Source organism: Geotrypetes seraphini, chromosome 6 (assembly GCF_902459505.1).
Source record: "Geotrypetes seraphini chromosome 6, aGeoSer1.1, whole genome shotgun sequence".
Classification (NCBI taxonomy): Eukaryota; Metazoa; Chordata; class Amphibia; order Gymnophiona; family Dermophiidae; genus Geotrypetes; species Geotrypetes seraphini.
This window is the reverse complement of record NC_047089.1, coordinates 191,487,769-191,513,380: the sequence shown is the minus strand read 5'-3', so window position 1 is coordinate 191,513,380 and position 25,612 is coordinate 191,487,769. Positions and strand designations below refer to the sequence as shown.

The 25,612-nt window shown below is 45.2% G+C and overlaps 1 protein-coding gene across 1 annotated transcript in view; it reads right to left on the bottom strand.

The window, feature by feature from the left end:
• Positions 1 to 25,612, bottom strand: part of LOC117362933 (disintegrin and metalloproteinase domain-containing protein 9-like) — a 570,152-nt gene that overhangs the window by 439,715 nt on the left and 104,825 nt on the right. Inside the window, exon 3 of the mRNA XM_033950023.1 lies at positions 7,892 to 7,968. Within this exon, the coding sequence (XP_033805914.1) occupies positions 7,892 to 7,968 (77 nt within the window). The remainder of the gene's footprint in view (positions 1 to 7,891; positions 7,969 to 25,612) is intronic.

The following is a 25,612-nucleotide window of genomic DNA, read 5'->3' as shown; positions in this document are numbered from 1 at the left end:
TTGCAAAACAGATTGGCCAAAGTGGCCATCCCTCCTGGATAAAGTATCCAGACAATAATGAGAGGTGAAAGTATGAACCGAGGACCAAGTGGCAGCCTTGCAGATTTCCTCAATAGGAGTTGATCGGAGGAAAGCTACAGATGCCGCCATAGCTCTAACTTTATGGCCCGTCACTCGACCTTGCAAAGGAAGACCAGCCTGAGCATAGCAAAAAGAAATGCAAGCAGCCATCCAGTTGGAGATGGTACGCTTCGATATAGGACGACCCAATCTGTTTGGATCAAAGGATATGAAAAGTTGAGGAGACGTTCTGTGAAGTTGAGTGCGTTGCAGGTAGAAAGCCAAAGCACGTTTACAGTCCAAAGTATGAAGAGCCGCCTCTCCTGAATGAGAATGAGGCTTCGGAAAAAATACAGGCAGAACAATAGACTGATTGATGTGAAATTCTGAAACAACTTTAGGCAAGAATTTAGGATGAGTACGGAGAACAACCTTGTCATGATGAAAAACTGTGAAAGGTGGATCAGCAACTAGCGCTTGTAACTCACTGACACGACGAGCAGAAGTGAGGGCGATCAGGAACACAGCTTTCCAAGTGAGATACTTGAGATGAGCTTTGTCAAGTGGTTCAAAAGGAGATTTCATAAGTTGAGCTAAAACAACATTGAGATCCCAAACCACAGGAGGTGGTTTAAGAGGAGGATGGAGATTGAGAAGTCCTTTCATAAAACGAGAAATCATAGGATGTGCAGAAAGGGATTTTCCATCCAAAGGCTGATGAAAAGCAGCTATAGCACTAAGGTGGACTCGGATAGATGTAGTCTGAAGTCCAGATTGAGATAAATGAAGTAAATAGTCCAGAACTGATGTCAATGAAGCAGATCTGGGTGGTAAATTATGTGTAGAACACCAAGCAGAGAATCTAGTCCACTTTTGACCATAACATTGTCTAGTTGATGGTTTTCTGGAAGCAAGTAAAATATCTTGCACAGACGGAGAGAATTGAGAAAAGTCTGTTAAAGAGAAAGGTACCAAGCTGTCAAATGTAGAGACTGTAGATTGGGATGAAGCAAAGATCCTTGATTCTGCGTGAGTAGAGAAGGAAATATTGGTAGAAGTAGAGGCTCCCTGGTGCTGAGTTGAAGTAGAAGGGAGAACCAAGGTTGTCTGGGCCACCGAGGAGCTATCAGAATCATGGTGGCATGGTCTGATTTCAACTTGACCAGAGTCTTGAGAATCAGAGGAAATGGAGGAAAAGCATAAAGGAACTGATTCCTCCAGTCCAGTAGAAACGCATCCGCTTCTAGACGTTGAGGAGTATAGATGCGGGAGCAAAATTGAGGCAGTTTGAAGTTGAGAGGTGACGCAAACAGATCTATCTGTGGAGTCCCCCAACGAGCAAAAATTTGGCGAAGAGTAGGAGAACTGAGTGTCCATTCGTGAGGTTGTAGAAGACGACTCAATTTGTCCGCCAAACAGTTGTGTTGACCCTGAATGTAAACTGCTCTGAGGAAGATGTTGTGGAGAATCGCCCACTGCCACAATTTCAGAGCCTCTTGACAGAGGGAGTAAGATCCCGTCCCTCCCTGTTTGTTTACATAATACATGGCTACTTGATTGTCGGTACGTACTAGGATCACCATGTCGTGAAGTAGATGCTGAAAAGCTTTGAGAGCATAGAATATCGCTCTGAGTTCCAACAGATTTATAGGACACTTCCGGTCTGCTTGGGTCCAGAGCCCTTGAGTGCAAAGGCCGTCCACATGGGCTCCCCATGCGTACATTGACGAGTCGGTTGTGAGGACCTTCTGATGAGGAAGAGGGTAAAACAGTAAACTTCTTGAAAGATTCAAAGAGAGCATCCACCAACGGAGAGACTTCTTCAATGAAGGAGTGATGGAAATTAGTCGAGTTGGAGGATCCACTGATTGTTGCCATTGAGATGCCAGTGTCCATTGAGGAATGCGAAGGTGAAGTCTGGCAAAAGGAACCACATGAACTGTAGAAGCCATGTGACCGAGCAGAACCATCATTTTCCTTGCTGGAACAGTGGAAAGTTGGAAGAATTGTTGAGAAATTTGAAGGAGTGCGTCCTGACATGGTTGTGGAAGGTATGCTCTCAGATTGATGGTGTCCAGAATCGCTCCTATGAACTGGAGAGACTGAGAAGGATTCAGCTGAGATTTGGGAAAATTGATGTGAAATCCTAGACTTTGTAGAAAACGAATAGTCTGTTGGGTCGCTGCAATAACCTCTGAAAGAGAGGAATCCTTGATGAGCCAGTCGTCTAGGTATGGAAATACTTGGAGACCCTGGTTGCGAAGAGCTGCAGCCACAACCACAAGGCATTTTGTGAAAACTCTGGGAGAAGAAGCCAGTCCGAAGGGGAGAACCCTGTACTGAAGATGAAGATTTCCTACTTGGAATCTGAGGTATTTGCGAAATGCTGGATGAATAGGGATATGAGTATAGGCCTCTTTGAGATCGAGGGAGCACATCCAATCCCCTTGATCCATCAAGGAATATAGAGTTGGCAGAGTGAGCATTCGAAATTTCTCTTTGACTAGATATTTGTTGAGAGCTCTGAGATCTAAAATCGGTCGCAAATCCCCCGTCTTTTTGGGAACTAGAAAATAACGGGAGTAGAATCCCGAGTTCCGTTGGGAGAGAGGAACTTCCTCCACTGCTCGCAGAAGAAGAAGAGTTCGAGCTTCTTGAAGAAGAAGAGGAAGATGCGACTGATTTGAAAGACACTCTCTTGGATGGCGATCTGGAGGCACCTGAAGGAGTCGAAGAGAGTATCCCTCCCGTATAATGGTAAGAACCCAGAGATCTGATGTTATGAACTCCCATTGATGATAAAATGTGGACAGGCGACCCCCTATGGGGAGGGGAGAATTTGGAAACAGAGAAATTTGAATGCTCATGTCGAGATTGTCAAAAAGACTGAGCAGGCTTGGTGGCAGCAGGGGTCTGAGACTTTTGTTGTCGTTGTTGTGGAGGATGCCGACGAGCAGGAGGTCTAGAAAAAGCAGGAGTTGTTTTCTGCGGATAGCGACGTGGAGTCTGTTTGAAACCTCTAGTTGGTACAGGTTTAGGTTTTGGACGAATGAGGGAAGCAAAAGAGCGCTCATGTTCTGAAAGACGCTTTGTAGCTGCTTCAATAGAGTCATCGAATAATTCATTTCCTTGACAAGGAAGATTAGCCAATCTGTCCTGAAGGTTAGGATCCATGTCCACTATCCGTAACCATGCTAACCTACGCATGGCTACTGCAAACGCCGACACTCTAGACGAGAGTTCAAAGGCATCATAGGAAGCTTGTAGCATGAAAAGTCTCAACTGAGAAAGAGTCTTAAGGATATTTTTAAATTCTGAAAGGCGGTTGGTAGAGATGTCCGGGTAAAATGAAGATAAAATCTTTAAAAAATGGTTGAAGTAGGACGTAAATATGTAATTATAATTAAGAACTCTATTTGCCATCATAGAGTTCTGGTATAAACGACGTCCAAACTTATCCATGGTACGGCCTTCCCTACCAGGAGGAACCGAAGCATAGATTTTGGAGGGATGTGCTTTCTTCAAAGATGATTCTACAACTAGAGATTGATGAGAAAGTTGAGACTTTTCATACCCTTTACATGGGACCGTTCTATAACGAGATTCTAATTTGGATGGGATAGCAGTTATAGAATAAGGAGTTTCCATATTGCGAGTGAAGGTCTGCTGTAGCACAGGAGTCATAGGTAATCTGAGTGACTCTTTTGGAGGATGGGGAAGCTCCATATCTGCCAAGTACTCAGGAGTATATTTTGAGTCTGAATGAAGGTCTATCTTGAGAGCTTGGCCCATGTCAAAGATAAATTTGGCAAAAGAAACTGATTTTGGATCAGATGTTTCCTCAGGAGAACCACTGCGTGATTTATGTTGAACTGAATAGGATGGAGAAGCCTCTCTAGAATATGGTGAAAGGTCTGATTCCAGACGCAGAGTGACCGAAGAAGCTGCACTGTGAGTTGGAGTAAGAGAATGCTTTCTTTTCAAACTCCTGGAAGGAGAAGTAGCAGGTGTACGAGTTACAGTCGAGATATGTGTAGGACTGTCTCGACGGACTGGCTTCGACGGTGTTCTGGATCGAGAAGGGCTTCGAGTCGAGGCTCGTCGAGATCCATGCTTCGACTTTGACTTCGAAGAACAAGGTAAAGAAGCTTCGGTATCCAAATTCGAAGACTCCCTCCGAAGCTTAGAAGGAACAGGTCTCGAATGCTTCGATCGATGCTTCGGAGGAGGTGAGCCCGGAGAAGAGTCTGATGAAGAAATGTTCTTCGGTGTCCGGGATCGGCCTCGGGAGACTGGAAGCTCTGGTTGAGTGACAGGCTGATCAGTCCGAGGCAAGGTCGAGGACGGGACCAATTGAGCTACCAAGGAAGAAATCTGAGTTGTGAGTATAGATTTCAACATGTCCTCTAGCATCGGCACCGAGACAGAAGATTCTGACCTCGTAGGTGCAGCAGTACGCTCCGAAGAGGGCGACCTCGAAGGTGAGTATTCCCTTATCTTGGAGGTACGCTTCGAAGGAGGACGTGCCGAGGACTCTGGTGGCTTCTTGGATACGGCACCTGAAAGAGAACTCGGAGACTTACCCCCCGTAGAAGACTTCGTGGATGGCGTCGGCTTCGAGGCAACCGAGGTAGCATAGGTCGAGGCCTTCGAGACCGAAACTCCAGCCGGAGCCTGGGTCGAGGCCTTCGAGACCACAGGTGTCGATGTCGTCGGAGTCGAAGCCTTCGAGACCGGAGCAGCCGCTACGGTCGAGGCCGGGTCCGAAGATTGCTCCATGCCGAAAAGTTGAAAAAATTGAGCACAACGACGTCGAAAGGCTCGAGGAGTAAGGGTGAAGCAGCGATGACAATCTTCCGGAGAATGAGAAGAACCCAGGCACTGTAAACAACGGCAGTGGGGATCGGTGACAGAAATCACCCGATTACACTGTCTACAACGTTTAAACCCGGTAAGAGGCCGGGACATGGAAAAAATAAAGTCCGTGTCGAACTAAGGAGCCTAGGCCTAGGCCCAAAGCTCGACGGCCGAACAGAAAAAGAAAAACAATATATTTTTTTTTTTTTAGAAAAGAAAAAGAAAAAGAAAGAGAAATAAGCACAGCGACCGACTTTTAAAATAAAAAGAAACAGCCGCGGTGATGAGAAGGCAATTGCTGCAGAGCAAGAGAACGTGTCTTCTTGTCTCCGCGGAAATAAACGAACTGAGGATCCTCTCAGGAGATGCGCCCCCTAGTTCGGGCGGGAAGGCACGCGCGCAGGCGCGGTGCAGTACTCGAAAGTTCGAGATCTTCAAGCAAGTTTGCTTTCGAGGCTGTCCGCTGCGGGGCTCCGTCGGTGACGTCACCCATATGTGGGAATATGCTGCCTGCTTGTCCTGGGATAAGCCCTGAATATGTATACCCTAGAGGAAAGGAGAGACAGGGGAGATATGATTCAGACGTTCAAATACTTGAAGGGTATTAACGTAGAACATAATCTTTTCCAGAGAAAGGAAAATGGTAAAACCAAAGGACATAATTGGAGGTTGAGGGGTGGTAGATTCAAAGGCAATGTTAGGAAATTCTACTTTACGGAGAGGGTGTTGGATGCCTGGAATGCACTCCCAAGAGAGGTAGTGAAGAGTAAAACTGTGACTGAGTTCAAAGAAGCGTGGGATGAACACAGAGGATCTAGAATTGGAAAATAATATTAAAAATTGAACTAAGGACAGTACTGGGCAGACATGCACGGTCTGTGTCTGTATATGGCCATTTGCTGAAGGATGGGCTGGGGAGGGCTTCAATGGTTGGGAGGGTGTAGATGGGCTGGAGTAGGTTTTAAAGGAGATTTTGGCAGTAGAAACCCAAGCACAGTACCGGGTAGAGCTTTGGATTCTTGCCCAGATAATAGCTAAGAAGAAAAAATTTAAAAATTTAAATTGAATCAAGTTGGGCAGACTGGATGGACCATTCGGGTCTTTATCTGCCGTCATCTACTATGTTACTATGGTAATGTGGTTGTATTGTTTCAATGAGTATATCAGTCTGAGCACACTGTATTTTGAACTGTTTGTAATTGTTTAATCATGTTGGCGGGGCATGACAAGTATAGGAGGTTTCAGCAGTCTAGGAGTCCTAGAACTAGGGACTGGACCAGGAGTCTGAATTGTTTTTTATCGAAGTATTTTTGGATTTGTCTTAAGTTGCACATGACTGTGGAGGCTTTCTGGACTGTTTTGTTGTTTAGAGTTGCATGGTGCAGCCTTTGACTATCACTGTTCCCAGCAGTTTTAGGCTGGGTTGCAAGAGGTAGATGATGGAGTTTATTTCAAGTTTTGTTATGGTTGGGGTTTTGGTTTTTTTCCAAGGAAGTAGGAATTTCGTTTTGTATTGTTCAGCATTAGTTTGTGATCTTTTATCCTTTGTATCACTGTTTCTAGTGCTATGTGCAGTATGTTTGTTGTGTTGGAGTTAGGTTGGTTGAAAGAAAGGACGGTGATGTCATCTGCGTAGCTGTATGAGGTGATGCCTAGATTGTCCAAGCAAGTACAGAGTGTGGCTAAGTAGAGATTGAAGAGTGTTGGAGGTAGTAGAGAGCCTTGGGGGTCTCCGCAGGGGTTGGTCAAGGAATCAGATTTTTCTTTGTTTGCTTTAATTCTATATCTTCTAGATTGTAAACTCTACCTGTGATTCCTATTGCTTCCATTGTTTGCAGTAGGATGTCATGGTCTACCAGATCAAATGTTGTATGACTAGCATTTTTTTGCCTTTCCTCAGGTGTTTTCTGGCTGTGTCTAGTAGAGAGCCTAGTAGTGTCTCTGTGCTGGTTGGCCCTGAAGCCTGATTGTGAGAGGTGGAGTATGTTATGGTTTTCAAGGTAATCAGTGAGAAGCTTTGTCACAAGGTCTTCCATTAGCTTGACACATAGTGGTATTGAGGATATAGGTCTGTAGTTCTGGTCCAGCTATGGCCTCAAGAGATTCTACTGTATATCTTTCCTCCTTGGCCGATAATTGGCCGGGTCATTCGACAGATCGTGGCTCATCTGGGCTGCATCATTCTGGTGGCTTCAGATTGGCCTAGCAGATCTGATGCGTCTTCGCAGGGGTTACAGCTTTCAGCTGAGCACCTATTCAGACCTCCTTACACAGGGTCCAGTTTCCAAGGAATATTCAGGTCACTTTGCTGTTTCAGCATGGCTCTTGAGCATACAGGCTAACAGCATAAAGGATGTTCTGCTCTGGTTGTTGATATTCTTCTGAAGTCTAAGTAGTACATGGTGTTGGCTTACACTAAGGCGTGAAAGGCCTTCCAACATTGGTGCACCCAGGACCACTTGGACTCTTATTCAGCTCCCATCTCACTAATTCTCACTTTTCTTCAGTCTCGTTTAGATAAAGGCCTCACTGTGGCTTCTCATCAGGTCCAGGCGGTCAAGCTCTCTTGGTTTAGATCCCAGGAGTGTCAGTCCTCCTTGGCGTCTCATCCTGATATCACTAGATTCTTGAAGGGGGCTCTTCGTGTCAGATCGCTGGTTAAGCACCCTTTCCTTTCCTGGGACCTTAACCTGGTGTTGTCCAGCCTTACCAAGGCTCCTTTAGAGTTATTTCGAGATGCTTCCCTCTTGGACTTCAGGCTACCTACTGGAAAAGAGCTTACCAGGGTAAATACATAATCACTTTTTAAACAAGTTAAAAATCTGTTCAATTAATCTTTGTTTAAATTTTATATAAATTACTATTCTCATATTGTATGAACCAGGATTCTTAATGTCCTACCTATTAAATCCCCTCATTATATAATGATTGCATGTTGCATTGAGTCATTATTATAAGTGACAAAATTGCATACCTAAGACCAGAGCAGGTGCTGAGTGCCACAATTGAACCTTTGATTCCTTCCACGTAACCTTGATAATAGCAATCATTCTGAAAAATATCCCAAAGTAATTATCACTTATAGTTTTTAATTTTAATTAATTTTATTATTTTTTTCTATTTTAATTATAAATATGACAATTGAATTGTTTGTTCAGTGGTTAGAGAAGCTACTAAACACTTTTCAACAGCAACAAAAGAAAATCTTGGAGCAAAATGGAATCATGAAAGGATATACACTATAATCTGGTTCCCATCCTACAACACACAAAATTTTATTTAAAAATATAACTAACACAGGATGGAAACACTTGACCATATGTATATGATTTGGAAAAGTTCAAGGTCTTTAGTAAATTCTACAGATTGCATATTCCAGTCTACATCCAATAGCTTGAAATTTCTTAACATTAAACCTCTCCCTTAATTCCCAATTTTGACAAGGTCTCTGTCTAATTCCTCTGAAGATCTGTAGATATCTACCTAGATGAAATGCCTTCCTCTTTTCTCCAGGAGAAACAAATCTCCCCTGACTCTGAAAAAAGAAGGGTGATGGGGAGAGACAGCTCGAACCAAAACCCTCACCTAAAATTTTTTGTGGTGAATAGGAAGCCCTCAGTCACACAGCTCACAATGGGGACAAGCCCCTAGTGTACCAGCTGTCACATACATACACCCACAAGGGTGTTATCTGTGAAACATCCCCGGGCTGACCCGTATATAATCAAACATGTAACTAGTGCACAAACCAGTGTGCTAATAGTGCAAAATTTGATAAAACAACAAAACAACAAAATTAAAATAATTGGTGTTGGAGCTTATCCGAGGGTGCAAGAGCGTCCAAAATCAGCCAAGCATGCACAGGCATGAGCTTTACAGTTTATTAGAGGTACTTAGCTTCTCTTTAGTAATGAAGATGTAGTCAGCAAAAGTTAAGCTATATCCAACGGGACTCCATTTCGAGGGTGAAAACCCCCTTCCTTAGGAACCAGCTATGCAGAACATTAGGTGAGGGTTTTGGTTCGAACTGTCTCTCCCCCTCACCCTTCTTTTTTCAGGGTCAGGGGAGATTTGTTTCTCCGTATTATATTTGTATTCTCCCTTGTTTTGGAGTTGTTTGTTCCTCTTTTCTCCAACACCGTGTAAAGTGCTTATTATTTTCTCCACACTTCCAACATATCAGTTGCATTGATACTATTCTTGAAATAAAAAGTTACCCTTCCTCCATTTTGGCCACATCTATCCTTCCTAAGCAGATAATAACCCAGTATGGCCATATCCTTTTATGGGACTCACTTAACCATGTAACACCAAATCCAAAAAATGTGATAAACTGCTCAAAATTGTGAATCACAAGCTACCAACTAGCACAAAGGATAAGTATCACTTATATGTTGAATAGAGAGAAAAAGGAGACCTCAGTGACAAAATATTCGTAGAAGACCAAACATGAGACACTCACTGTAACAGCCGTTTCATTTTCTTGTCCAAAATAGCAATTGTTAATCAGATGTTAACCTGGATAACAGGTGTTATCCAGGAACAGTAGGCAGATATTCTCACATGTGGATGATATCATTCAAGGAGCCCCAGTAAGGGCAGCTTTAAAAGCGTATTGCTACTTTAAGTGTTTAGAAACTTTGCGACTGCCCGCACCACGCATGCACGAGTGCCTTCACGCCTGACGTAGGCTCACGGTACCTTAGTTCCATAAGCAAGCTAAGAAGCCAACTGGGGAGAAGGGTGGGTTATGAGAGTATCTGCCTGCTGTCCCTGGATAACACCTGTTACGGTAAGTAACTGTGCTTTATCCCAGGACAAGCAGTCAGCATATTCTCACATATGGGATTCCCTAGCTTACTAGAAAGGGATGGAGGAAGTGTTGGCCATTAGGAAAATACATTTTACAAAATTACTTGGCCGAAGTAACCATCCCATCTGGAAAGGGATTCCAGACAGTAATGAGATATGAAAGTATAAACTGAGGACCAAGTAGCAGCTTTACAGATCTCATCAATAGGAGTGGAATATAAGAAAGCAACTGAAGTTGCCATAGCTTGGACTTTGTATGCTGTAACACGACCCCCCCAGTCGCAGCCCAGTAATACAACCCCCCCCCCCCAGTCGCAGCCCAGTCTGAGCATAACAGAAGGTAATACAGGTCGCCACCATGCGGAAATAGTTCTCTTGGATACATGCCGTCCCAACTTGTTAGGATTAAAGATGAACAGTTGAGGAGATGTTCAGTGTGATTGAGTTTACTGTAAGTAATAAGCCAAGGCTCATTTGCAGTTTCTCCAGAGTGAGAACGAGGCTTGGGAAAGAAAACTGGAAGCACAATCGATTGATTGAGATGAAATTCAGTGACTACCTTTGAGAGGAACTTTGGATGGGGGCGAAGCACTACTTTGTCAAGGTGGAATACTGTAAAAGGCGCTTGAAGCTCGCTCAATCAATGAGCAGAAGTAATGGAGATGAGAAATACCACTTTCCAAGTGAGATATTTGAGATGAGTTGAAGACATTGGTTCAAAAGGAGGCTTTATGAATCTGGAGAGTACAACATTGAGATCCCAAACAACTGGAGGTGGTCTGAGAGGTGGTTTGATATTGAAAAGTCCCTTCATAAATCTGTAAACAAGAGGATGAGCAGTGAGAGGTTTACCGCTGACTAGTCCATGAAAAGCATTGATAGCAGTGAGATGAACTCTAACTGATGTGGTTTTAAGACCAGAGTTGGATAAATGGAGACAATACAGAAAACCGCGTCCACTTCTGTTGATAGCACTGCTGTGCAGAAGGTTTTCGGGATGCATCCAAAACAATCCAAACAGGATCAGAAAGATCAGTGCCAGCTGATGTCATCCCCAAAAGGTACCAAGCTGTCAGGTCCAAAGACTGAAGATTGGGATGTAAAAGAGATCCTTGACTCTGTGTGAGAAGAGATGGGAAGATCTGCAGGGTTTTGGTTCCCTGATGTTGAGCTGAAACAGAAGAGAGAACCACGGTTGTCTGGGCCACCGAGGGGCAATGAGGATCATGGTGTCTGATTCTTGTTTGAGCTTGAATAGCGTTTTGAGAATGAGAAGAATTAGTGGAAACGCATAAAGGAATTTGTGCGTCTAATCCAGGAGAAAAGCATCTGCCTCTAGATGATGGAGAGAGTACTGTCTGGAGCAGAACTAAGGTAACTTGTGATTGAGGGGAGATGCAAACATGTCTATTTGAGGAGTTCCCCAAAGAAAGAATATCCGATGCAAGACTGTGGCATTGAGAGTCCACTCATGTGGCCGAAGAAATCTGCTGAATTCTTCTCTCCCTGAATATAGATCGCTTTGAGGAATACTGTATGTTGTGAGCAATAGCCCAGTGCCAAATCTTCACGGCCTCCTGACAAAAGAGGAAAGAACCTGTTCCTCCTTGCTTGTTTATGTAATAGATTGCCACCTAATTGTCCATGTGCATTAGGAGGATTTGATTGGCTATGATGTGCTGAAAAGTCTTGAGAGCATTGTGAATGGCCCTAAGATCCAAGAGATTGATGTGGAATTGTTGCTCTTGGATGGACCAGTGACCCTGTGTATGAAGACCATCCAGATGAGCTCCTCAAGCATATTTGTATGAGTCTGTGGTCATAACTTACTGATATGGAGTGATTTGAAACAAAAGCCCTTTGGAAAGATTTGAAGAGTTCATCCACCACTGCAGAGATTGATGAAGTGAAGATGTGACTGCAATTTCCTGTGATAATGGGTTGCTTGAGACCATTGAGATGCCAGAGACCACTGAGGTGTCCTGAGATGAAATCTCGCAAAGGGGGCAACATGGACCATAGACGCCATGTGGCCCAGAAGGACCATCATCCACCTGGCTAAAATGGATGGGAGGTGATAAATCTGAGTGCAAAGTTGAATTAAATTTTCTTGTCTTTGCTGAGAAAGAAATGCCTGAGTTGAATGGTATTGAGCAGGGCTCCTATAAATTGCAGAGTTTGAGAAGGTTGAAATTGAGATTTGGGAAAATTGACTTCAAACCCCAACTGTTGATGCAAAAGAATTGTTGACTGTGTTGCTAGAAGCACTTCTTGAGGAATGGCATCTTTTATTAGCCAATCGTTGAGATAAAGAAAAACTGAAGACCTTGAGCCCGTAACACCACTGCCACAACTACCAGGCACTTGGTGAATACTATGGGAGAAGATGCAAGGCTGAATGGCAGAACCTTGAACTGATAATTGTCAGAAAAAACTGCTCCAACGCGAAGCCCGATGGATTTTTCGATTGAATACATTAAAACCTACCAGGTTGACCATCAATATGGGGTGGAATTCGTTTTACTGATTTGAGTTTTCAATACATTGTTTGAGCTTTCATAGTTCATTTTGAATTTTACACATAAGAGTGTCAGCTGATTTTATGACATCATCTGAGCTGAGTACAAGAGCACATGCATGGCATCCTTTGAGTTACCAGCGCCATTTTTTGATTTGCCTAAGCTGTAAATATGAATGCAGTGAGGACTATTTCAATTTAAAACATTAGCAGCTGTTACACTGAAATTGTATATCCGACTGCACTTTTTTCTTTTATAGTTTTCAAAAATCCCCCGATGAAACCTAAATCTGGGCAAACGGGTCCCATCGGGCTCTTATAATAAGAACATAAGCAATGCCTCTGCTGGGACAGACCAAGGGTTCATCATGCCTAGCATTCTGCTCATGCGGCGGCCCATCAGGTCCAAGATCTATGAAGTAATCCTCTATCTATACCCTTCTATCCCCTTTTCCTTCAGGAAGTTATCTAATCCCTTCTTGAACTCCCAAACCGTACTCTGTCCTGTCATACCCTCTGGGAGCGCATTCCAGGTGTCCACCACCCTTTGGGTGAAGAACTTCCTGGCATTGAATCTGTCCCCTCTTAATTTTTCCAAATGCCCTCTTGTTCTTTTAGTTTTTGAATGTTTGAAGAATCTGTCCCCCTCCACTTTCTCCATGCCCTTCATGATCTTGTAAGTCTCTATCATGTTCCCTCTAAGTCTCCGCTTTTCTAGGGAAAAGAGCCCCAGTTTCTCCAATCTTTCAACATATGAAAGGTTTTCCATACCTTTTATCAATCGTGACGCTCTTTTTTGAACCCTCTCGAGTATCACCATATTCTTCTTAAGGTACGGCGACCAGTATTGGACGAAGTACTCCAGATGCGGGCGCACCATCGCCCGATACAACGGCAGGATAACTTCTTTCGTTCTGGTTGTAATACCTTTCTTGATAGTACCCAGCATTCTATTCGCCTTCTTAGAGACCGCTGTGCACTGTGCCGAAGGCTTCATTGTGTTGTCCACTATTACCCCCATGTCCTTTTCTTGGGTACTTTCACCCATTACCAGCCCTCCCATCATATAGCTGTACTTCGGGTTTCTGTTTCCTACATACAAGACTTTACATTTCTCTACATTAAACTTCATCTGCCATCTCGTCGCCCACTCTCCTAGTTTGTTCAGGTCCCTTTGTAAATCCTTGCAGTCCTCTTTAGTCCTAACTCCATTAAATAGTTTAGTGTCGTCTGCAAATTTTATTACTTCACATTTCGTTCCTGTTTCTAGATAATTTACAAATACATTGAACAGCAGAGGTCCGAGTACCGACCCCTGCGGAACACCACTCGGGACCCTCCTCCAGTCCGAGTAGTGGCCCTTCACTCCTACCCTTTGCTTTCTACCCGCCAACCAATTTTTGATCCATCTATGTACGTCTCCTTCCACAGCAGGTCCTCTCTAGCAGGTCTTGCCAAATCAGTCTAAAACAGTGTTTTCAACCTTTTTACACCCGTGGACTGGCAGAAAAGCACAGTTACTTACCGTAACAGGTGTTATCTAGGGACAGCAGGCAGATATTCTTAACTGATGGGTGACGGCACCGACGGAGCCCTAGTACGGACAATTTTAGAGTGATTGCACTCTAAGAAGCTAGAAAGTTCTAGCTAGGCCGCACCGTGCATGCGCGAGTGCCTTCCCGCCCGACGGAGGCGCGCGGTCCCCAGTTAGGATAAGCCAGCTTAGAAGCCAACCCGGGGAGGAGGGTGGGAAGTAAGAATACGGTTACGGTAAGTAACTGTGCTTTATCCCAGGACAAGCAGGCAGCATATTCTTAACTGATGGGTGACCTCCAAGCTAACAAAAAGAGGGATGGAGGGAAGGTTGGCCATTAGGAAAATAAATTTTGTAAAACAGATTGGCCGAAGAGAATGCATCCAGACAATAATGAGATGTAAAAGTATGAACTGAGGACCAAGTAGCAGATTGCAGATTTCCTCAATAGGAGTGGATCTGAGGAAAGCCACAGACGCTGCCATAGCTCGAACTTTATGGGCCGTGACAGAACCTTCCAGGGGCAGTCCGGTCTGAGCATAACAGTACGAGATGCAAGCAGCAAGCCAATTGGATAACGTGCGTTTAGAAACAGGATGACCCAACTTATTGGGATCAAAAGATAGAAAAAGTTGGGAAGATGACCTGTGAGGCTTAGTGCGGTCTAAATAGTAAGCCAAAGCACGCTTACAGTCCAAAGTATGTAAAGCCTGTTCTCCAGGTTGAGAATGAGGTTTTGGGAAAAATAAAGGCAAGGCAATGGACTGGTTGAGGTGAAAATCATATACAACCTTAGGAAGAAACTTTGGATGTGTACATAGAACTACCTTCGATCCAAGATGGCCGACGGGACAGCTAGCTGAGCGTCCCGTTTAGACCTGAGATTGAGTACCTGGCTGTTTTTTTCTTCTTCTGCGGTGTTTACCCCCATCCTGTAATGCCGAAGAGAAGGGGACGAAGTGCCGCTGTAGCCTCGCGGCGCCCTGACCCCGCTAGACTCGGCAACATCGAAGACCTAATATGCCGGATGCAGGAAGTGTCAGCGGTGGCGTTGGCTTCCCCGTTGGGAGCACTCGGTGGTGAGCAGGATGTGGTCTCCCCGGGCTTGGAGATATCGTTAAGCCCCAATGCCAGAACTCCACCCCCTCTTCCTCAGCATACCAGCTCCCTTCGGACAGTAGAGCCATCGGAGGTCGGTGAGCTCCTGCCCAGCGAGGCTTTGGTCACCGGACAAGGGAGACTGGATTTGGACTCCTATGTTGTGAGTCCGGTAATGGCTGAGGCTCAGAACAACAAGAGGGAATGCAGCTTCCAGGAGATCAGCATGCAGGAAGAAAGGTCAGCTATAGTTAATTTTCCTATTCAAAAAGAACAATTTGCAGAAATAGAGAAACCTAGAGAAATAACTCTTGAGGCGATATGGGATCTGGTGGCAGATTTGGCAAAATCTATAAAACCCCAAATTTCCCAAATTGAATTAAAGTTAAATATCCGTGAAACAAATATTAAAGGTTTACAAACAGATATTCAGGACCTTAAAGATTCAAATGTTGCCACTAAACAACTTAATGAAACGTTAATGAAAGACAATATAAATATAAGAATAAAATTGGAAGCTTTAGATAATCTTTCTCGTAATAACAATCTCAGGCTGATTAATTTTCCCAAAGTGGCAACAATATCTCCGAGAGAGATGATAAAAAGATATATGATAGAAATCTTGGATATATCAGAAGAATTGCTTCCACCTTTAACTCAGGTTTATTATCTGCCTATTCAGAAAATTGAAGGACAACATCAACAACATCAAGAACCACAACTACCTACAGATGTCCAACAGAATTTAAATGTTTCACTGATATTAGAACAGTCGGATAAGGAAATTGCGACACCTGCAACTTTACTTCTCACTGTTGCCTTAGCACCGGATAAAAACTGGTTGCTGAGACTTTACTTCAAAAATAAGTCAAAATAATTTTTGGGATTTAAAATACAAATATTTCCGGATCTGGCTCAAGATACCCAAAGGCGTCGTCGTGAATTTCTGATTTTGCAGCCAGGAGTTATCGCTCTTGGAGCCTCTTTCTTCTTAAGACACCCATGTAAATGTGTGATAATATACCAAAAGCAAAAATATATTTTCTTTGATCCTATACAACAGACAACCTTTCTGTCAGCTGCACACCTGAAAGCTGGGATTAATACAACATGAATGTTCATTGTTTGATTAGGTCACTTCCTTCAGCTAACTGTGTTCCTATTTTTCTTCTTATTGTTATATTACTAAGATTTTTGTAAGGCTCACTGTTTTACATCTTGGATCCATTAATATGAGGACTTGAGGAGGAGATTAAGATTATTTTTTTCTCTGATTATAATTATTGATTTGCTTGGAATGTGTTCTTTAATGCCTCTCCTTTCTGTACAAGTGTATACTTGATTGTTTATTTGAAAATTGATAAATAAATAATTAAAAAAAAAAAAAGAACCACCTTGTCATGGTGAAAAACCGTGAAAGGTGGATCAGCCACTAATGCATGCAACTCACTAACCCTCCTGGCAGAGGTGAGGGCAATAAGGAAGACTACTTTCCAAGTGAGAAATTTGAGATGAGTTGTGGCCAAAGGTTCGAAAGGAGGTTTCATGAGAGAGGAGAGAACCACATTAAGATCCCATGTAACGGAAGGAGGCTTAAGAGGTGTTCTCACATTGAAAAGGCCTCTCATGAACCTGGTGACTAGAGGATGAGCCATGAGGGGTTTTCTATGAACGGGCTCATGAAAAGCAGTAATGGCATTGAGGTGAACTCTGATTGACGTAGACTTGAGGCCAGAGTTTGATAAAGAAAGCAAGTAATCCAACAGTTGTTCCACCGGTAGTGAAGTGGGATTATGATGATGAAGAAGACACCAGGAAGAAAAGCAAGTCCACTTTTGCTGGTAGCAGTGAATAGTGGACGGTTTCCTGGAGGCATCCAGAATGGAACGAACGCTGTGAGAGAGATGCAGAAGCAGCGGTTAAGCCGAGAGAAACCAAGCTGTCAGGTGGAGGGATGACAGGTTGGGATGAAGAAGAGACTGCTGATGTTGAGTAAATAGAGTAGGAAATAGTGGCAGCAGTATGGGTTCCCTGGAACTGAGCTGAAGTAGAAGGGAAAACCAATGTTGCCGAGGCCACCGTGGGGCAATGAGAATCATGGTGGCTTTCTCCCTCTGAAGCTTGAACAATGTCCGCAACATGAGAGGAAGGGGAGGAAAGGCATAAATAAACCTGTCCGCCCAATTGAGGAGAAAGGCATCTGGTGTCAGACGATGAGGGGAGTAGAGTCTGGAACAGAAGAGGGGCAGCTGATGATTGTGGGGAGCTGCAAAGAGGTCCACCTGAGGCGTGCCCCACTGAGCAAAAACGGACCGGAGAGTGGCAGGGTCGAGGGTCCATTCGTGAGGCTGAAGGATCCTGCTGAGATGGTCTGCTAAGGAGTTCTTTTTGCCCTGAATGTACACCGCCTTCAGAAAGATACTGCGAGCAGTCGCCCAGGACCAAATCTTTTGGGCCTCCTGACATAAGAGGCGAGAGCCCGTTCCGCCTTGCTTGTTTATGTAATACATGGCTACTTGATTGTCTGTGCACAGAAGCAGAACCTGAGGGTAGAGAAGATGGTGAAACGCTTTGAGAGCATAAAACATTGCCATGAGTTCCAGGAAATTGATGTGATGAGCACGTTCCTGGATCGTCCACAGACCCTGGGTGAGAAGGTGGTCCATGTGTGCCCCCCAGGCATATGGGGAGGCATCGGTGGTGATGATCATGGAGTGAGGAGGCAGATGGAAGAGAAGACCTCTGGAAAAATTGGAGGAGGTCGACCACCATTGTAGAGACTGACGAAGCGATGATGTTACAGATATGTGACGTGAAAGAGGATCTGTCGCCTGGGACCATTGAGTGACCAAGGTCCATTGAGGAGTCCAGAGGTGGAGACGAGCGAGGGGAGTGTCGTGCACTGTGGAGGCCATGTGGCCTAACAAAACCATCATCTGGCGGGCTGGAATGGAGGTTTGAAGGAGCACCTGATGACAGAGGTGGAGCAATGTCTGTAGACGATCAGAGGGAAGAAATGCCCTCATGAGGATGGTGTCGAGGACCGCTCCAATGAATTGTAGTCGCTGAGAGGGAAGGACATGCGACTTCGGGTAATTTATCTCGAAACCAAGGATTTGAAGGAATGAGATGGTGTGGTTGGTGTCCTGAACCACCTGCTGAGATGAAGGAGCCTTGATTAGCCAGTCGTCCAGGTAGGGGAAGACCTGAAAACTGTGAGATCTGAGAAAGGCAGCCACTACTATCAGACACTTGGTGAATACCCTTGGAGAAGAGGCAAGGCCGAAGGGTAACATCTTGTATTGATAATGACTTTGATGAATCTGAAATCTGAGATAACTTCTGGAGTTCTGATGGATAGGTATGTGAGTGTATGCGTCTTGAGTGAGAAGGGGATAAAGCGTGGCTAGAGAAAGCATTTTGAACTTTTTCCTGACTAAGCATTTGTTTAGGTCCCTGAGATCCAAGATAGGTCTGAGATCCCCCCGTCTTTTTGGGAACCAGAAAATAACGGGAGTAAAATCCCTGCCCCCTCTGATCTAGAGGAACTTCCTCTATAGTGTTCAGAAGAAGAAGGGATTAGACCTCCTGAAGAAGGAGGGAGGACTGAGAGAAGTTGGAAGCAGACTCTTTTGGAGGATTGCCTGGAGGAAGAGTCTGAAAGTTGAGAGAATACCCGTGACGAATGATGTTTAGAACCCATTGATCTAAGGTAATGAGTTCCCAATGGGTGAGAAAGATGTGTAGACGACCTCCGATAGGCTGAGGAAGAGGAGAAGATGGAAGGAGACCGGCTATGTCCCTGAGAAGCAAGTCAAAAAGGCTTGGTGGATTTGGGCGGAGCAGCTGGTTTTACAGGTTGCTGTTGTGGTTGGCGAGCCTGTTGGTGATGCTGCTGGCGTTGCCTCCTAGGTTGATTCTGAGGAGGATGAAGAGGTCTGGCAGAATAACGACGTTGGTAAGCCGTATGCTGACGAAAAGGGCAAGTTGGTGGAGGCTTCTTTTTATTTTTCAGCAGTGATTCCCATCGGGTCTCGTGGGCAGATAATTTCTGTGTGGTGGTGTCCAAGGATTCACCAAACAGCTCGTCCCCCAAGCAAGAAGCATTAGCAAGCCGGTCTTGGTGGTTTACATCAAGCTCCGAGACCCGAAGCCAAGCTAGGCGGCGCATGGCAACTGCCATGGCAGTAGCCCTGGAGGTCAGTTCAAAAGTATCATAGATGGACCGTACCATGAACTTCCTATGTTGAAGGAGACTGGATGTATACTGCTGGAACAAGTGGACCTTACGCTGAAGAAGGTATTTCTGGAGGGAAGACAACTGTTGGATTAAATGCTTAAGGTAGAAGGAAAAATGAAAAGCATAATTATTGGAACGGTTAGCCAGCATAAAATTTTGGTATAACCGTTTACCAAATTTGTCCATTGTCTTCCCTTCTCTGCCAGGAGGGACTGAGGCGTAGACACTAGAACCCGCTGACTTTTTGAGTGTGGACTCCACGAGTAAGGACTCATGGGGAAGTTGTGGTTTGTCAAAACCCGGAATAAGGATCACCTTATAAAGAGTGTCTAATTTTCTTGGAGCTCCAGGAATAGTCAAAGGAGTCTCCAAGTTTTTATAGAAAGTTTCTCTCAGGATGGCATGGAGAGGCAACTTTAAGAACTCTTTTGGAGGCTGATCGAAATCCAGGGCTTCGAGGAAAGCCTGAGATTTTTTGGAATCTGACTCCAATGGTATGGAAAGAGAATCAGACATCTCCTTTAAAAATTTTCTAAATGAAGATTGTTCAGGTTTAGAAGGTTGTTCTTGGAAAGAAGGGTCTTCGTCGTCTGAAGTAACCGCTTCTTCGGTGCCGATAGGCTCCTCAGAATCGTCCCACAAATCTGGATCCCGCACCTGTGAACTCGACCTCAAGAAAGTGGAGTGGAGGGTTCAGTATGGTGGGATTTGCGCACCGATTTACCTGAGCGCAACGATGCGACACCAGGAGAAGTGAGCTGATGTATAGTGGTGTCAGGAGACAATGCCGATTCCGTGATCGTCTGAACAGCATGATGCGAGAGCCTGGGTTCGGCTAACAAAACTGGCATGGAGGTGGATACAGGAGGTACCAGTGCCGAGAGTGTCATTGCCGACAACAAAGGCTGTTGCTGAACCAACGGTACCGAATGCTCAGACCGGACCGGAGCTGGAAGGTTCGGTGCCAGCAGAGCAGGGAGTAGTTGCTGCAACTGCTCTTGAAGCTGGACGTGGAGGATAGCCGCAATGCGGTCATCCAGAAAAGGCACCGGTACCGCTTTCTTTTTCTTCGGTACCTGTGGTGCCGCTCGACGCTCTGGAGATGAGGAGGCCAATGATGTGGCACTCACCTCAATGGGAGCGGAGCGCTTCCGAGGGCGTCTCGATGCCGGCAGGACTGGGCTCACTGCAGGATCGGCAGGAGGACGCTCCAAGGAAGGGGGAGGCTTCTTAGCTGGCTTACCTAGAGGATTCGACACCGGGGGAAGCTCCGGCGCTGTCGACAAAGGCGGTGCCGATTTAGAAGGGGCGGCCGACGTCGGAGTCGATGTCGATGGTTCCATCCCGGCACCGAAAAGAAGTCGCTGTTGAATTTGTCGGTTCTTTAAGGAGCGCTTTTTGAGAGAAGCGCAACGGGTGCAAGATGAGGCGTTGTGATCCGGACCGAGGCACTGAAGGCACCAGTTGTGGGGGTCAGTCAAAGAAATGGGCCGTGCGCACCGTTGACACTTCTTGAAACCTGGCTGCGGGGGCCTGAAGGTGAATACGGCCTCCACTAAATCGAAGGCTGAGGCTTCGATTGTGCCAATAGGCCCCGCCGAGGCGAGGCGAAGAAAAAAATAAAAAAAGAAAACTTTTTTTTTTTTAAAATAAACAGAAAAGAAGGAAGGAAATCTTCCACAAATGAAAGAGAAAAAAACGCGTGAGCGGGAAGGCAAAAGAGTTTTCAACGACCGTTGAAAAAAACGCGTCTTCTTAGCTCCGCGGAAACTAAGAAACTGGGGACCGCGCGCCTCCTTTGGGCGGGAAGGCACTCGTGCAGCGCAGTGCGGCCTAGCTAGAACTTTCTAGCTTCTTAGAGTGCAATCACTCTAAAATTGTCCTTACCAGGGCTCTGTCAGTGCCGTCACCCATCAGTTAAGAATATGCTGCCTGCTTGTCCTGGGATAATAAAAGAAATATTTTGTGGACCGGCACACTACTAGCACAAAAATTTAAAAACCCCGTTTCCACCCCATCTCCACGAGCTCGGTCACCTCAGTAATTATAGACAAATATAGTGCAAAATATAGACAGCAGATATAAATTCTCAAAACTGACACGTTTTGATTACTAAATTGAAAATAAAATTATTTTTCCTACCTTTGCTGTCTGGTGATTTCATGAGTCTCTGATTGCATTTCCTTCTGTCTGTGTATCCTTTCATTTCTTTCTGCACTCAGGCCCAACAATTGTCCCTTTCTATTCCCTCCCTCTTTCCTTCCCATGTCTTTAGTGTCCCCAGTGCTTCCTTCCCAAGTCCTTAGTGCCTCTTCCTATGTCTTTAGTGCCCCCGGTGCCTCCTTCCCATGCCTTTAGTGCTCCCAGTGCCTCCTTCCCATGTCCTTAGTGCCCCCAGTGCCTCATTTCCATGTCCTTAGTACCCCTTCCTGTCTTTAGTGCCCCCAGTGCCTCCTTCCTATCTCCCTCTCACTGCCTTCTACAATTTGTCCCACCCCCACCCCCGAAGCCAGTCTGTCTGCCTGTCTACCTCTCTCCCTCCCTCCCTGGCCAAAGCCAGCCTGCTTGCCTGACTACCTCTTTCCCTCCTTGCTGGCAAAAAAAAAAAAGCCTCCCTCCTTCTTTTCCCCTGCTCTTATGCCCTGCTGCTGCTAAACCTGACAGGAAATCCTCTCCCCAACGTCAACTCTGACGTCGGAGAGGACGCCCCAGGCCAGCCAGGCAGTGATTGGCTGGCCCAGAACGTCCTCTCCAATGCCAGAACCGACGCCAGAAAGAAGACCCCCCTGTTGGGCCCAGCAGCAGCAGCAATCTTGCCGGCCCTCTGAGGACCAGCAGAAATTTCCTGCGGACCGGCACCGGTCCGGCAGCTCCGATCAGTCATGCTTCTGAGCCGTACATAAAAGATGGGCAGCTATATTTTGTAGAGTTTGAAAGCACTCACATAAACTACATTGCAGTAGCTGAAGCAAGATATCAAGTGCATGCAGAAGGTTGTGTCATCAAAAAAGCTATGAATGGATCTTAAAGCACATAAAGAATCTAATTTTCCTAACATTTCGAAACTGTTGATCATGTTTTCAACTCCACTTTCTAACCAGGGAGCTGCTCCTGCCCCCTCAGGTTGCTTTCTGCAGCAAGTTGCTCAGAAATGTTCTGATCTGCTCTGCGGCTTTTTAATTTGGGATATTTTTTTCTCAATATCCTTTTGGAGGTTTGGTGCCCAGAGGTTCCCATTTGTTGGGACCTATGCCTGGCAGAAGACACAGATCCACACAGTGAAGGTCTTTCAAGATAAGTGCAGCTCTTATTATTATAGATAAGCACATTTTGGCCCTGATTCTACAAAGTGCGTCCCGATTTTAAGCAGCTGTAGGCGTCCTACAGCTGTCTAATCAGCCAATCGGGATGCACGTTTTAAAAAAAAAATGCTCCCCAGGCAGGCCGCCTATATTGAAGGCGCCTCCGGGAGCCTAGGGAGGCCCGCAAGATGCCTAAGCTCGCCTAAGGGCCTTAGGCGGGCCTTAGGCGAACCTAGGCGGCCCTACGCGTCTCCCTAGTAGAGGAAGAGATGCTTAAAATGTAGGCCAGCAAAATGCTGGTCTACACTGTAACTAGACGCGGCCGCTATACTGATCGCGGCAAGGGATCTCCCTGCTGCAATAAGTATAGCGGCCGCAGCCGCCTGTCCCATCACCGGCAGGAGGATGCCCAACTCCTCTTGCCGGAACCCCGGACCCGAACCCCCCCTCCCCCCCAAACTGGTAATCGCCGGCAGGAGGATGCCCAACTCCTCCTGCCGGAATCCCCCGGAACCTCCCAACTCGTAATTGCCGGCAGGAGGATGCCCAACTCCTCCTGCCGGAAAGCCCAACGACCCCCACCCAACTAACCTTTAAATGTTGGTCGGCTGGACGGGTCTTGCTGCCGTCCAGCCGACAGGCCCGCCTTGTGGAAATGAAACGGGCCTGCCCCTTCCCCGCTAAATCTAAGGCCTGATTGGCCCAGGCTCTAGAAGCCTGGACCAATCAGGCCTTAGGCATAGCGGGTCCGCCCATCCCCACTAATCCTAAGGCCTGATTGGAGAGCCGATGCTCTAATGGTCCTTATTTAAATGCTATTTCCCAGTTTTTCTTTTTTGTCTTACATATTTGAAATGGTGCCTTGGAGTATTATTGCAATTGATTTCAATTTGTGAGTTTGCTGAGATTTATATAGCGAGCTTACAGTGCGTATTGGATTTGGTTCTGCTGACTATGATGATCCACTGAAATGAAGCAGTAAAAGCAGGGGTCTCCAAAGTCCCTCCTTGAGGGCCGAATCCAGTCGGGTTTTCAGGATTTTCCCCATGAATATGCATGAGATCTATGTGCATGCATTGCTTTCAATGCATATTCATTGGGGAAATCCTGAAAACCCGACTGGATTCGGCCCTCAAGGAGGGACTTTGGAGACCCCTGAGTAAGAGGATAAGATCAGGAGATGTGCGAAGCCATGCTGAAAACTTGCTCCAGTGTTAACTGTGAAGAACACTATGAATTTTCAGCTCAGCTGTTATGAAGGGCATCTATTTTGACAAACAAATTCAAATTTTAGGAATCTGACAAGCTTCGAGACTGCTATCATCTGCTTTTGGCGCCAGGTGCCGTGCTGAGAGTTTCCTGCAGTATTAACTATTTGTAGAATGCTGTGAGTGTTTCACTAAACCGTTATGAGGGCCTTATATCCTGATAACAAGTCCAAATTTTAGGACCCTGACAGGCTTTAGGATAATGTGGATTAATTGGTGGTCTGTAATTGCATTGGCAAATGGATTAAAATGAGGAGAGTGGAGTAGTTTGACTTTGTCATAAGCGATCCCCTTTTAGTTTCGAACTACAGGCCTATTTCTTTAATTAATGTGGATGGTAAACTCCTGGCTAAGCTATTGGCTTTACGATTAGCCAAGGCTCTCCCTTATACGATTGGTATGCACCAAACTGGTTTCGTTGCTCAAAGACATTCTTCCAATAATACCAGATTGGCATTTCATATGCTAAATCTTGCAAAAACAATGAATGATCCAGCTTTCTCTGTCTCTTTGGATGCAGAGAAGGCCTTTGATCGTGTGGAATGGACTTTCATGTATCAGGCAATGGATTGGTTTGGTAGAGGTTCTGGATTTACTCAAATTATTCCAACCTTGTATAGTTCCCCTTCAGCCAGGCTATATATTAATAATACATTTTCGGAACATTTTTGTCTGAAGAGGAGAGTTAGACAAGGATGTCCCTTATCTCCTTTGCTTTTTGATATTGTTCTGGAACCCTTGTTGTTGGCTTTTTGTGCAAACGGTTTATTTGATCTATTCCCTTTTCTTTGGAAGCAAGAGGGTATAAAATATTTAGGTATTATGATTCAGAAAACATTGGAAGACACAATGACAATAAATGAAAAATCTTTATTGCTGAAAGTCAAGGAAATGTGTGAGCATTGGAACCCATTACATCTTTCTTGGTGGGAAAGAGTCCAAACTGTAAAAATGATGATTTTGCCTGTGGTTTGCTACCAAATAAGTATGTTACCAGTTTATTTCCATAGTTCCTTTTGTAAAAAATTAAATGGGATTCTTACTAAATTCATTTGGCTGGGTAAAACTGCTAGAATAGCTTTAGTATCTTTGCAAAAACAATTGCGGCGGGTGGGGTAAATTTTCCAAATTTTTATAGGTACCATCAGGCCTATATACTGCGTCAGGGTATGTATTGGATCCTTTCTGAAGTCTTGGAGCATCTTCCAGACTGGCTTTACCTAGAATGGCAACTTATGTCCCCACTGAGATTGTTATATTCGTAGGCCAGTGACGAGAACCACGTAATTCTTCCCGTTATGAAGTCACATATAGCGGTGGAGTGGTGGGGCTGAGCCCTTTATGAATATTAAAGTGTTTATTATCTTTCTAATATTCGGGATTTGGTTTTGATTAATGAGTGCTGATATTATTCCCAATTGAACTCAGTTTAAAATTCTACATCATTATTTATAACCCATTGAGATTGTGTCATATCGAATTGGCGAGTCTAAGATCCTCTGGAATCATTGGCTGCAGGCGGGCATACGCACACAGGATGATGTGTTTCCAGATGGAAAGCTGCTTGACTTTTCACGACTGCAACAAACATTTGGTATCTCAAAGTCTCAAGCAAATAAGTGGTTGCAATTGAAGCAGGCCATTCAGAAGGGGTTCCCTGAGTGGCATAATTTAAAAAATCAGTATAGCTTGATGGGCTTATGTTTCCAGACAGATTTCCTAGAGCAGCGATGGCGAACCTATGGCACGCATGCCAACTGTGGCACGCGAAGGCCTTGCAGCTGGCACGCGCAGGGCCGCCATCAGGGCAGTACTACCAGGGGGTGCACAGGAGAGAGAGCTGAACGGGGACGATGGGGACCCGCGGGGTTAAATATAACTCGAGCCGCGAGGCTCGTCTTCTACTCCGACTGCCCTGCCGCT